A 14060-nucleotide genomic window follows, 5' to 3' on the forward strand; every position below is an offset into this window, starting at 1 on the left:
GAATACCTTGAGATTTCCTTTTGCCTGCTCTTTTTTTTTCCTCTTTCTTTCTAGGAAGAAAGAGGAAAATGACTATGAAAGGATAACCTTAATGGGTGCTGATGGTGGTGAGGTAACAGAAGCAGACAAATGGTCGAGCTACTGTGTGATCACTTTGCAAAGGTATATCATCCAAGTAAGGTTACAACTGTGACGTATATAACAGAGCCTGGTATGAGAACAGAGGTGGATGAATCGGAATTCCTAGGATACTGCAGAATCTTGATGTAAATACAGCTATGGGATTAGATGGATATCAACTGGAATTTTATGAGAAGATGCAAAGAAACTGGCAACATCTCTAACTAGTCTCTTTAAGTTTCAGCTCTGGCAGATTTCCAAGGGAGTAGAAAAAGAGAAAATAATTCCTTTGCATAAGGGAAGTCCTAAGACTGCAGTAGCAAATTATAGACCAATAAGTATCTCAGGACTGGTTGTAAAAGTAATGGAAAAGCTGATAAAAAAAAATTCATGAATGGGTTGATAAGAAAGAATACGATACTCTACAAGAGGAAACATGGCTTTGTGAAGTGTCAGCCATACCTTAGTAATTTACTAACTTTTTTTTATAATAGTGACAGCTGAGTTGGATAAAGGGAATGGCTACACAGTGATCCTGCTGGATTTTGCAAAGGCATTTGACAAAATATCACATGGAACTCTGTTATTCAAATTAGGACATATGGGGATGGATATGCCACTGGTTATTTGGATATGAAGGTGGCTGATGGATAGATACCAAAAAGTGGTATATGCAGGAGCAGAATCCAGGCAAATGCTTAATGTTTACATAAACGATATATGAAGTAATTTGAAGGGAAATATTCTGTTGTTTGCTGATGATGCCAAATTGGAGTAATAGTTATCAATAAAATAATAAAAGATAATATGAAGAAATATTATGCATTTTGGGATAAGTACATTACAAGCTGTTTTATATATATATATATTGTGCTGAAACACTGCATCTGTGAGATAAAAGACTGAAGTGAGTCTGAAAGAGAGGAATAATCTAAGAGCCTAATTGCACATCTCTGGATTGCATCAAGTATTCTAAACATGAACAGATTTGAGATTTGTATATAATAAAGTTGGGTGTAAAATAGAGGGAACTATACTCCATTGAGGGAGTTTTGAGGGAACTGTTGATGAAGCCAGGGATTTGGGGTGGTAGTAGATAGAGAGTTAAAGTTTAGAGGGCATGCTGCTAAGGTTGACAAGATAGTTCATAGGATTACTTCATAGTACTACAAGATAGTTCATAGGATTATAAAGAGGAATAACAACAAAGTTGTTATTCCTCTTTATAAGACTTGATACTCTGGATTACTGTGCAGAGGTCTGATCACCTGGGTTTCTTTGGGATGAGAAAAATAGTAGAGAGCACCCAGAGGCATGATTTAGATTTAGATAGCATTGGGAAGCTGACTGAAGAATTGAAGCAGATATTACTACCATGTAATGAGTATGATATGAACATTTTAAGAGGAGAGGTAGAAAAAGCAATAGGACAGCTAAAACACAATAAGAGTCCTGGTAATGATAACATTACTGGAGAAATGATAAAATATGATGGCAAAAGTATGGTTACAGAAATGCACCAACTATGTAATATGGCATGGAAAGAAGGGAAAATGCCAGAGGAGTGGGTGAAATCGATAATAGTGACATTATACAAGAAAGGAAATAAGCTAGAATGTAAAAATTATAGAACAATTGCCTTGACAAGTCATCTTGGTAAGGTGGTGATGATGATGATATTGACAAAAAGATTGAGAACACAATTGGAAGCATACCTTGCAGACGAACAAGCAGAATTTAGGAAAGATAGAACAACAATTCAACAGATTTTGGTAATGCAGTTAATAGCAGGATAAAAAACAAAAACATGTCTACTTGCTTTGTTGATTTTCAGAAGGCATTTGACAGTATCGACCAGAAAGTGACATTAGCAGTGCTAGAATCCTATGGAATTGACAGAAAACTAATAGCTATATTAAAAGATGCTTATAAGAATGCAATTGCAGTAGTTAGAATAGGTGATGATTTGGAAAAATGGTTTAAAACAAGCAGAGGTACTAGATGGGGGGGGGACCCAATTTTGCCAAGCATTTTCATCTCACATTTAGAAAGAGCAATGGATAAAATGAAGGAAGTTGCAAAAGGAATGCATGGGATGAGAATTAACAATCTGAGATTTGGAGATGACATTGTTATTATGGAAGAAAATGAAAGAGAACTACAAAAAACATTGAAACTGTTAAATGAGGAAGGAAAAAGATTTGGACTTGTTATGAACTTGGAAAAAACAAAGACAATGGTATTTGGTGAAAAGAACATGAAACAAAAGATACAAGTGGATGGAATTGATACAGAAAACATAGAACAATTCACATATTTGGGAAGCAAAATGACATATGATTTGGACTGTTAAAAAAAAAATAAAAAAATGGGATTGCAAAGGGAAGAACAAATCTGAAGGCCATGGATAACATCTGGAAAAGTAAATTGATCAGTCTGCAAACAAAACTAAGAGTACTGGAAATATGCATCTTTAGCGGTGTACTGTATGGATCTGAAACATGGATAATAAATAAGGAATCAAGAAAAAGAATTTTGGCATTTGAAAGAACTTGTTACAGGAAGCTTCTAAGAATAGGACGGGTATAGAAAGTCACAAATGAAGAGCTCTATCGGAAGATACAACCAAAGAAGAATCTAATGCAGAAGATTATAAAACAGAAGCTGCCATCATTTGGACACAACTGCAGAATGAGTGAGGACCAGAAGTTAAAGACATTCATGTTATTTTAGGGAGATCACCAGTTGTTTGCTGATGATGCAAAGTTGGGTAGTGCAATAAAAAATCCAGCTGATGTTGAGAGTTTGCAGGATGATTTAAATAAGCTGGTAAAATGGGCAAAAGGAAATGGATGTCAGTTCAATGTGGAAAAGTGTAAAGTTATGCATTTTGGGATTAAAAGATTACCAGCTGTGTACTACATTGATGGAACTGTACTCCAAGAGATTGATGAGGCTAGGCACTTAGGGATGTTGGTAGATAGGGAGATGAAGTTCAGGGGACATATTGTTAAGGTGTCCAAGACTGCACATAGGATTACTTGATTATTAAGGAACACAATAACATCCAGAGATAAAGAGGTTATTATTCTCCTTTATAAAGCGTTGATACTTCCATTTGGATTACTGTGCTCAGGTCTGGTCACCTGGATTCCTTGGAGATGAGGAGGCTGTGGAGCGGGTTCAGAGAAGAGTGACTAAGTTGGTGAGTGATGTAAAAAGTGCTCTCTACATTGATAGATGAGAACTTGTGGATTGCAGAGGTTGGTTAATAGGTGGAGAAGAGGGGGATATGATAGAAACATTTAAATTACTAAAAGGTTTTTATAAGATTGGTGCAGTGGAAATGTTTCAGCTGTGTGATAGTGACAGAAGAACAAGAGGTCATCCCTGGAAATTAAGGAAAAGTGGGGTTAACAAGAGTGTGAGAATGAGGTTTTTCGCCTGGAGGATGGTGAATGAGTGGAATGCATTGCCTGACTCAGTTGTGAGTTCTTCGTCTGTAAATGAATTCAAGAACAAATATGATAGATATTGTTTTGATAGTTTGGGTCTCCTGCGATGAGTCTATTGACTCCATGGAGATATCCATAATAATAATGTTTCGTATTATGGATGGTGTAAACAGAGAATGGATAGATGACATAAAGGACTGGTGTGGAATGGGTGTAAAGAAACTATGACACTGTGCACTGGACAAAGAAAGGTGGAAGAAGATAGTGAAGGATCCATCGGACACCAACAGGCAGTGAGCCCATGGTTTGTGATGATGATGATGACCCAGAGGCAAGTCATCATGATGGCGAAGGGTCTGTGAAATGTTCCCTGTGAGGATAGATTGAGGGTTTGTGGGATGCAAAAGTTGGTTGACAGGTGAAAAAAAGAGAGGATTTGAGAAACATTTAAGTTACTTAAAGGGTTTTATATGATTGATGCAGGGGGGGGGGGGAGTTGAGTAAGGGTTTGAGGAATAGATTTTTTGCATGGAGAATGATTGGAATGGGTCATCTGAGACATTGTGAGTACTTTGACAGATAATGTGTTCAATGAGAGGTATGATAGATATTGTGTAGATAGTTTGGTTCTCCGTGATGACTCTTTAAATTCCATATATGAGTCTTCAGACCCATACAACAACAACAATAATCTGTATCTGATGATGTGTTATGCCTTACCAGAAGAGATAGTGAATTCCCGTGAAGGACAACTGCAAGAGACTGCAAAGGAAATTAGCGACTGATAGTCGCTAATTTCTGCAATAACCTACCTGAGATAAGGGGAAGCTATTAGTCCAGTCATAATCTCTATTCAGTGAACAAAAAAATATGAACTTTCATTAAAGTATTTTTTAAGAAGCAATATTTTTGGATATTCAGCCAGTTTCTGTGATGTGGGAACTACATCATTCTTTATGGATGGAGTTCTCTATGAAAGAATAGGAGGAGGAAATTTACTCACTTAGTCTGCCTGTGTATGTAGAAGAAAATCACAGTACTTATTCTGTACTCTATAAATGAATAAAAGAGAAAGAGAAGGATGGTGAGAAAAAAAGAGGTGAAAAAATGTTAAAAAATCAGTAAAAAAGAAAAAGAGTGATTTGAAAACTGTAACGGATGTTAAAAGGGACGAAAGTGAGGTGAGAGTGCAGAAGGAAATGAAATTGAGAGAACGAATGAAACTAGAAATGGCGTGACGCAGAAATCGAAAGTGAAAAAAATCGAAAGAATGGATGATAGCAAAAAAAATAATGAATGATAGCGAAAGTTCGACGCATGTTGGACTGAAAGAACAGAAACAAAGAAGGATGAATGAGAGTGAAAGTGAGAAGAGGGGTTGAGAGTTAAAAAGTTACAAAGATTGAATGATAGAGAGAATGTGTTGCGAGATTCGGAAGTTTAATTGGATTGGATGAAGCAAGAAATGAAATAGATGCGGAATGAAATTAAGAAAATTCAGGTAAAAACTATTAAAATAAATAATGATGGAATGAAAGAGTTAATGAAAGATGAGCGAGTGACGTTGTATGGCAACTCCATTATTAAAGGTGTGCTGGAGGATAGAATGCACAAGGTATGTTTTCCAGGTGCTAAAATGAGTAGAGTGATTGAGGCATTGGATATGAGGCAGGAGTGAGCAAAAGAGTTAATAGTATTAATAGATACGAATGATTTGAGAGAGGACAAAGAGTGTGTCAGACTGGATATCAGGCGGCTGCTTAGAAGGATAAAAGAGAATAGTGTGACAGGAAGGGAAGTTAGTATGTTGCCTAGGTATGACAGTGATGAAATGAGGCAGAGAGCAAGGATTATGAATGATATGCTGGCTGAAATGTGTGAGGAGACGGGAGTACAGTTTGTTAATGTGTGGAATAAGTTTCAGGGACGAAGTGAGCTGTATGGGAGCGATGGACTGCATTTGAGTGGTTATGGTATGAGTCGCTTGGAGAGACTGCCTAGAGAGAATGAATCAGATCAAGTGGGAAGTGATGTGGAAAAGCGGGAGAGTAAGACAGGAGAAATTGAAGAGGTGGTTATGAATGGGAAAGTGGACAGTATGTAACAGTGGTATGAGTATAGAAAATGAGAGAATGGGTGTGCAAGAGGAGCAGGGAAATGGGGAGGTTCAGGGTGGACAGGGGTACACAGCATGAGAAAGGTGGATGCTCCAAAAGGAGGTGAGCATGTGTAAGCAAGAAAGGAATGGGATGACCAGGTATCGAGAGGAAACAGTTGGAATTGAAAAGGGTTTTAAAATGAAGAGGCAGAAAGGGAAATGGCCTGAGTCGAGCATGGAGAGATCACATCGAGGGAGTGGTAGTATCGGTGGAACTAACTGTAGATCCAGAAATGAGCTGTTGTGTTTGTATACAAATGCTAGAAGAATGAGAAACAAGGCAGATGAAATAGTTGCACTAATTGCATCTGTTCACCCAAAGATTGTCGGAATAAGTGAGACATGGTTGGAATAGGATGACATCCTGGCAGGAATAGAGATGGAAGGGTATGATGTGTTTCGTGAGGACAGAAGGGGTAAAAAGGGAGGGGAAGTGCTATTGATGATAGAGAAAGAGTTATGTCCATATAAAGTGGAGATGTAAGAGGGAAATAGTGCCAGTGGTTTTGAGGCAGTATGGTGTGAGATAGAGGTGAATGGAATCAAATACTTGGTGGGATGTTGTTATAGACCAGGTAATGTGGATGGTGGTGATAATGAAATGTACAATCAAATTAGCCAAGTAAATAAGAAAACGGTGATCATTATGGGTGATTTAAATTATGGCAATATAGACTGGAATGATGAGATAGCAACTGGAAGTAAAGAAAATGAGTTTCTTGAGTTTTTGAAGGATAACTACCTCAGACAGTATGTAACAGAGGGCACACAAGGATTGAGGGTCTTGGATTTGGTCATCTCATCAGAGGATGTAATTGTAAATGAGGTGTCAAATCATCCACCAATCGGTGAGAGTGACCATGAAGTGATTACCTGGGTGGTTGCCAGCAGTGCGAGGACCTCTGTGATTATGAAGAGACAGGAGACAGGTGTAGCATGGAATGAGGAGTTAGCTGGAAAAGAGATCAATGCAGCTCGGGGGATTTTCAAAAACGGTTTAGTAGATGCAATGTCTAAATGTATTCCAAGGGTAAGAAGGTTAAATAAGGTGGGTGTGAGATGGATGAATAAAGAGATTAAGCATACGATACAGAGAAAAAAGGGCATTGTGGAGGCAGCATAAGAGAAGTGGAAATAACCAATTCCGTGAGGTCTACAAAGACCAAGCAAGGAGGTCGACTTGGTTGGTGAAAGCAGCTAAAGAGAGGTATGAACAGCAGTTGGCTAATGAAGCCAAAAAGAATCCTAAGGAGTTCTTTTGATATGTAGCCAGCAAAAGAAAGAATAATTATGGAAGGATGACATTGATTGGAGAAAATGGTATAAACACAGCTGATGCAGAATGTGTGGTGGAGATACTTAATGAGCAGTTCATAAAATCTTTCAATCTTGTGAATGTGACTTCATGGAGGGATTGAGAGCAGTTGATGATGGGGAGGAGAGACTGACTGTAGGTGAGCAAGAGGTGTATGGGGAGTTGAGTAAACTAGATGTTACTAAGGCTGTGGGACTTGATAATATATTACCACGTATTCTGAAAGAATGTGCCAGGGAGTTGACATCTGCCTTGACATATTTTTTTAATATGAGTCTTGCACTCAGTCAAGTTCCTAAGGAGTGGAAGGGGGGCAAGATTGTGCCACTTCATAAAGGAGGTGATCGAACTCAAGCATCAAACTATAGGCCTATCTGTGTGTCAGGTGTTGAGGTTAAGTTGTTGGAGAAGCTTGTGAGAACTAGGATCCAGAGTTGGGTTGACAACAACGGTATTATCTTTGAAGGACAGCATGGATTTGCTAAACGGAGGTCATGTTTTAGTAATCTACTTACTTATTACAATAAAGTGACTGCTTCCTTGGACAGAGGAAAAGGATACACAGTAATATACTTGGATTTCACAAAGGCTTTTGATAGAGTACCTCATGATAGGTTGACAGTCACACTAGAGCAAATGGGTTTGGATATTAGATTGGTGCATTGCATTGGAGACTGGCTATCTGATTGGTATCAACAAGTTGTGTATGGGGGTGCAATATCCAGGAAAAGGAAAGTCACTAGTGTAGTGCCTCAGGGGTCTGTTTTAGGTCCATTGCTGTTTCACTTGTATATTATTGATATAGGTGAAGATTTGGATGGAGATATTCAGTTGTTTGCAGATGATGCAAAGTTGAGATCAACCATGAAGTGTAGTGAAGATGTTGTGGCCTTACAGGAAGACTTGAATAGATTGAGTGATTGGGCACGGAAATGGGGTGCGAGTTCAATGTTGCAAAATGTAAGGTTTTAAAATTTGGAAAACAAAGATGGGATGCAGAATTTATGCTTGGTGAGAATATATTGTTGGAGGTAGAGGAAATAAGATATTTGGGGGTGATAGTGAATAAGGATCTAAAATTTAGGGGACACATCGCCAAAATTGTGAAGACAACACAAAGGCTTCTGGGAATGATGCAGAGGACACTGACGTGTAGAAGTAAGGAGATTCTTGTTCCGTTGTATAAGGCTTTGATTAGGCCACACATGGACTATTGTGCCCAGATTTGGTCACCGGGTTTTCAGAAGGATGTAGAGATGTTGGAAAGGGTCCAAAGGAGACTGACTAAGGTAGTTTCTGACCTCTGGAATGTCGAGTATGAGAAAAGATTGAGAAGATGTAATTTGCAGAGTCTGGTGGACAGGAGGAAGAGGGGAGATATGATAGAGACCTACAAGTTGGTAAGGGATTGTTATAGGATCAATGCTGGAGGAGTTTTACAGAGAATAGTGGGAGATCAGGGGAGAACCAGAGGTCATCCCTGGAAACTGTATAAAGAGGGTGTGAGTAGGGGGGTGAGAGGCAGGTTTTTTCCGTGCAGAGTTGTGAATGATTGGAATGCCTTGCCTGAGAATGTGGTGTCTGCAAAGAGTTTGAATGTGTTTAAAACACGGTTAAGAGCTGTATGTGTGTGTGTGATATAAGGATCTCCCAGATGAGTCTTTGACTCCATGAGGTCTTGGGTTGGTAATAATAATAATAATAATAAAAAATCAAGTACTCTCTCTCTCTCTCTCTCTCTCTATATATATATATATAAAACTGTAAACATAAACATATCCAGGATTTGCACAATAATAACAAAATTGTTTGGCACACTGAAAATATATAGATAATATTCATAATTAAGGACAATCATGAATTAGCGAAATACATAATAAAAATGAAACTTTCAGTACTGTCCAGACCAATAATTCTTAAAGTTATTTCCTTCCTCTGCCTTCCTTCATTCCTTCTTTCCTACTCCTGCCTTCCTTACTCTGAAACTGAATTGGCAACTTTCTCCCTGGTTGCCCACTTCTTGTCACAGTGGATGGTTTACTCTCCTCAAATATCCCCACCAATGCAGGAGTAACCCAGTAACTCAGTTCTGTTCTTTTGCCGATTCTCTTCCTCTTGTATATAAATTACCTGCTCATAAACTTCAAATCCTATTCATAGCTTTGCTGACAACAGTACACTCCATTCCTCCTCCTCTACATTCAACAAACCTTGTAGTGCTCAAGTATTAAAATCCTCAAGATCAACCACAACCACAACCCGGGACTTGAAACCAGATCTCCTAGCTATATTCCAGTGGGTCAAGGTCAACCTTGTAAACTTCAATGCCACCAAAATTCAGTTCTGTCTAATCTCTCACAAGAAAGAGCTTGCATCCCTCCCCTTACCTTCAGTAATACTGAGATATCCAAACATGATCAGATTTCTCTTCTTGGACTGACCTGCTCCTCTGATCTTTCCTGGCACAACCATATTTCAACTACAGCTTCTGCCAAAAAAACTTGGTGTACTTTTTTGTACAAGTAACTTTGTGCTCTCACAGCTTCTAAACTATATACAAAGCCCAAATCTGCCCAGCTATGAAATATTGCTCCTATATTTGGAGTGTTGCACCAAAATCCTCTCTAAGATTGCTCAATTCTATCCAGAAGAGGGCCATCTGGCTAATTAATGATCTCCCTCTCACAAACCCACTTCAATCCCTCTCTCTCACAGACGTTCAGTTTCTGCCTTGTGCCTCTTCTACAGATACCTTCATGGCTCTGGAATAGCAGTGGGTTGAATTGCCCACTGCTATTCCTCCACTCTCTTCCAAAATCATTAAAACAAGAGCCACTGCAAACCAACCCCCTTTAACAGTCCATCTTGAAATCCACCAAACCAACTTCACTGCCACCTCTTTCATTCTATCTACTTCTGCCCTTTGGAACAGTCTCTCTCACTCCACCTTCCCAAAAGATTGCAATCCTTAACTGTTCAAGCAAAATGTGAACAGACTCCTCTCTTCTATTCCTCTTGCTCACACATGGCACTAATGTGTTATAGGTCTTCTGGACTTTCATGTGTGGATCACATATTAAAAAAAGAAAAAAAAATGTAGCCAAATGAGGACTGACAACTGTGGCTAAAAAAATCTTTTTTTTTTACTCCAAATATATCTGAAAAAAACAAACAAACAAACTGTAATGATGTTTCATTATCTAGTTTCTGGCATTCTCATACAATCTACATATTAGATGACACAGATGTAATATTCAGAAAACAATTCTAGCAATTCCAAAATTTAAACATACCATCTTTAAATAAAATTATAATCAGAATGAATAAAATCAAACATACCATTTTGTTATTAATTTCATGAAAGTGGATTTCACAAACTTTATCCACTACATCTTCATTTTCAAATGTAACAAAGCCAAAACCTATAATGAATAAGGCACATTATATATAAATATGACGGGGGTAGCATATGCAGTATGTGTTATATTTTAAAATTTATTGTATATTGTATATATTGAATAAAAATAAATTGATAATTAATGAAACCAATTATATTAGCTAATACTACTTATGCAAGTAATGATGAAATTGGGCAAGAGCTATTTCAGCAGCTACCCATAATGAATGAATGAAATATATTTTAAAATTTATTGTATGAATAAAAATAAATGATTGATAAGTAACCAGACCATTTATACTACTTCATACTACTTATGCAATAATGATTTAATTAAGTGAGCGCTATTGCAGATGTTACCATAATCACTTAGATTGAGCAAGCGATTGTTTCCTGAGAAACTCTCTCCAGTGCACATTTGTAAACGGTGAAGTTAAGACCTTTTAGGAAAAGTAGGATTAGCATATGTGAGGTTGCAGCTCTTCATAAATGCATTTTTATCATCAGCTAAATTAATAATACACAACATATAAAACAAAGTTACTATTAACTGACCTGCACTAATCGTTACTCACACATTTCCTATTCAAATTAAACTATTCAAATGACAAAGCACTCATCTGCCAATAGCAGTAGATGTAGAAACTTTTTTCCATTTAGCAATTAAATTAAACTCGCCAACAAATTATATTTTCATTGAATACTTTGTCCAAGTGGCTACTAGGCTACTTGCATATAGAGGTTGATGACTTCACTACAGTTGTCTCAGTATCTCATAATGCAAAGCACACTTTTCAGAAGTGTATATTACTATGCATTATGGGAAGGATCATTATTTAGACCAGCTGTGACCTTTATTTAGGCTTTCATTGGTTTGAGGTAAACCAACCACGTACTACCTTGGCCTCCGTATCTAATGGTAAATCATCCTGTTGTCATCTCTTATCCTTTTGTAACCTCAAGCCTCACTTGCTGGAGTTGATTATTATTCTTATTAGCATTTGATCTCCATGGAGGCAGGGACTCATCCTGGGAGGTACACACTATTGCACACAATGATCATTTAACACGTTCATGCCAAGCTGAAAACTGAATTTCGTGTGGTGGCCAAATTTTTTTAACTTGATAGCAACGACCACGCGAAAACGCGTGAGCAACCGAACGGCGAGAACGCGCATCACGCGATATCGCGTGGTTGGCAATGAACGTGCTGCCCATGCTTTAAGCGGATTCAAACAGCCACAACACACTCAGGTGCAATATAATCCACTCACCAACCACTCTCCATGCAAAGAACCTACTCCTCACTCTTCTGTTCACACCCTCCTTATACAGTTTCCAGCGATGACCTCTTGTTCTACTTCCCCCCCCCTCTCCCATTCTATGAAAAATCTCTTCTATGTCAACCATTTACAATGTATGACTAGCTGATATGTCTCAATCATGTCACCCCTCTTCCTCCTATTCACGAGGCTCTGCAACTTACATTCTCTCAATCTGTCCTCGTACTCCACATTCCAAAGACCATTGTCCAACTTTGTGAATCTTCTCTGGACCATAATAAATTTAGTTTAATCCTTTATCCAAGTGTAAGCAAACAAAGTTTGAGCCTGAAGTATCTTAAGGACTGAGGCAACTCGTAATAAAGGTGGTCCTGAAGTCCTGAAGATACTTCAGGCGCAAACTTTCTTTGCTTATACTTGGACAAAGGATTAAACTAAATTTATTATAGTCTAACCAAGTAGAAAATAAACTTACAACTTCTCTGGAGTCTTTTCAACATATCCTTGTCACCACAAAATCCTGGCGACCAAAATTGTGCATAATAATCCACAATAATCTATATGAGGTCTGATCAAGGCCTTATATAATGGCATCATAACCTCTCTATTTCTGCTTGTCAGGATCCTCCACATCATTATCCTGCTTCCCTACATATTATTCAGAGAAAAGAACCATAAAGAAAACACAACTTTTATATACAAAGGAGATAATATATAAAGAACTCTAGAGAAAGAAACATAGTTTGACATGAGTTTTTTCTTATGTTCTAGAGAATAGGTGGCTGCCACCAGAGTTGCTCAAGGCAAACATCCCTCAGCAGGCTTCTTTTGAGTGGTAGAAATCTAATGAGAGATGAGCATCTGTTTAGCCACACTTCTGTAAATACTGTTGATATTATATTTCCTCCAACTCCATCACTGATACTTAATTTCATTAACCATGAAGATTTATATCATGTTCTTGACTTGACTGGGTCAAACTGGAGATGAAGAACTTGAATGAATGTAAACATTGAGATTTGTAATTTGTTTGCATTGTTAATCATAACTGGTGATGTACTGGATAAGAGTCAAAAAATTGTTCTATTGATTCAAAGCAGTTACATGTATTGCAGAGCAGGTTATCCAACACAGCACGACCTGTGACCTCCAGCCTAGGTTGCACCATGTTGGATATCCATTACTGTTACTAAGATTTTTAAAAGCTGATTCAATCTTGGTTATTATATCTCTGATGTAGATTTGTAGATCACAGCAGATCTTCTGTGATTTATATATTTGAGTTATAAATATGCCAGTATTTTGAAGCTGCCAGATAGTATTACAGAAAACGGTGTAGTGAGATAGTATAACTGTAGTGAAAGGTCATAATATATGACTTCTGCATCAATTCAACCATGGTAGCTCTTTTGCATCTTTCTTTCTTTCAGTAATACTACCTCAGTAAAGGTCAAAATCTGTCTCAGTACTGACCCCTTCTTATAAAGCATAACAATATACACTTCTTAAAGGAGTATGCTTTGCATTATGGGACACTAAGGCAGACAGTTCATATGCAAACTTTGTTTGCATACAAAGTGTCTATTTACACTCAGACAAAGGATTAAACAAGAATAGAATTTCTTGGCAAGTTCATTTATATACTGAAAGACAGACATATGGATGGGTGCTAGAAAGAATTGGTAGAACTTTAAGGCTCTTTAATGATGCTGACAAAAGAAAGCTGAAATACTTTGGACACATTGAAAGAATGAAAGGAGGACTTCTCAAAACAATAATAGAAGGTAAAGTTCCTGAGAAAAGAGGAAGTGGTAGACCATCAATGAGATAGATGGATGGTGTGTGTGTTTGGGGTGAGTGGTCTTAATAGAGTTGAAGCCTCCAGAAAAGCATAGAGCAACCTAGCAAGGTTTGGCATGGCACATTGCCAAGGAGTGGAGTGACAACTGATTCTGGCATACATGTGTGTATGTGTGTTCTACAGTCAACTTTGCTGAGTATGTGGGATAACTTGCACTTCAACTAGTGATTGCAAATTTACCAATTTTTTACAGTAATTTAGTAAAATTTTTCTAATACACATTTACCAGTAACTTATGTTTGCAAAAAAAAAAATATATATATATATATTCAAAGCCAATCAATAAATATTAATAAACAAAAATAAACATTAACAAACAAAAAATTATTGAATATAAAATAGGAAAATAAAATTATTCTAAAAAAAGGAACAAAATACTAATATTATTAATATAAATTATAAATACAATTATATTATATTAAATTATAATAAATATAATAATATATTATAATTATAATAAATACAAAATTT

The 14060-nt window shown here is 37.3% G+C and overlaps 1 protein-coding gene across 9 annotated transcripts in view; it reads right to left on the minus strand.

The window, feature by feature from the left end:
* The window catches only part of LOC150104491 (RNA-binding protein Musashi homolog Rbp6-like), a 768426-nt gene that overhangs the window by 309364 nt on the left and 445002 nt on the right, over positions 1–14060 (minus strand). For all 9 annotated transcript variants that reach the window (XM_090395177.1, XM_090395182.1, XM_090395176.1 and 6 more), the window contains exon 8: positions 10388–10470. In XM_090395177.1, coding sequence (XP_090251303.1) covers positions 10388–10470 — 83 coding nt within the window. The remainder of the gene's footprint in view (positions 1–10387; positions 10471–14060) is intronic.

This window comes from Typopeltis vanoorti, chromosome 7 (genome assembly GCF_054136105.1).
Source record: "Typopeltis vanoorti isolate ZY-2024b chromosome 7, IOZ_Tvanoo_1.0, whole genome shotgun sequence".
NCBI classification, from domain to species: domain Eukaryota; kingdom Metazoa; phylum Arthropoda; class Arachnida; order Uropygi; family Thelyphonidae; genus Typopeltis; species Typopeltis vanoorti.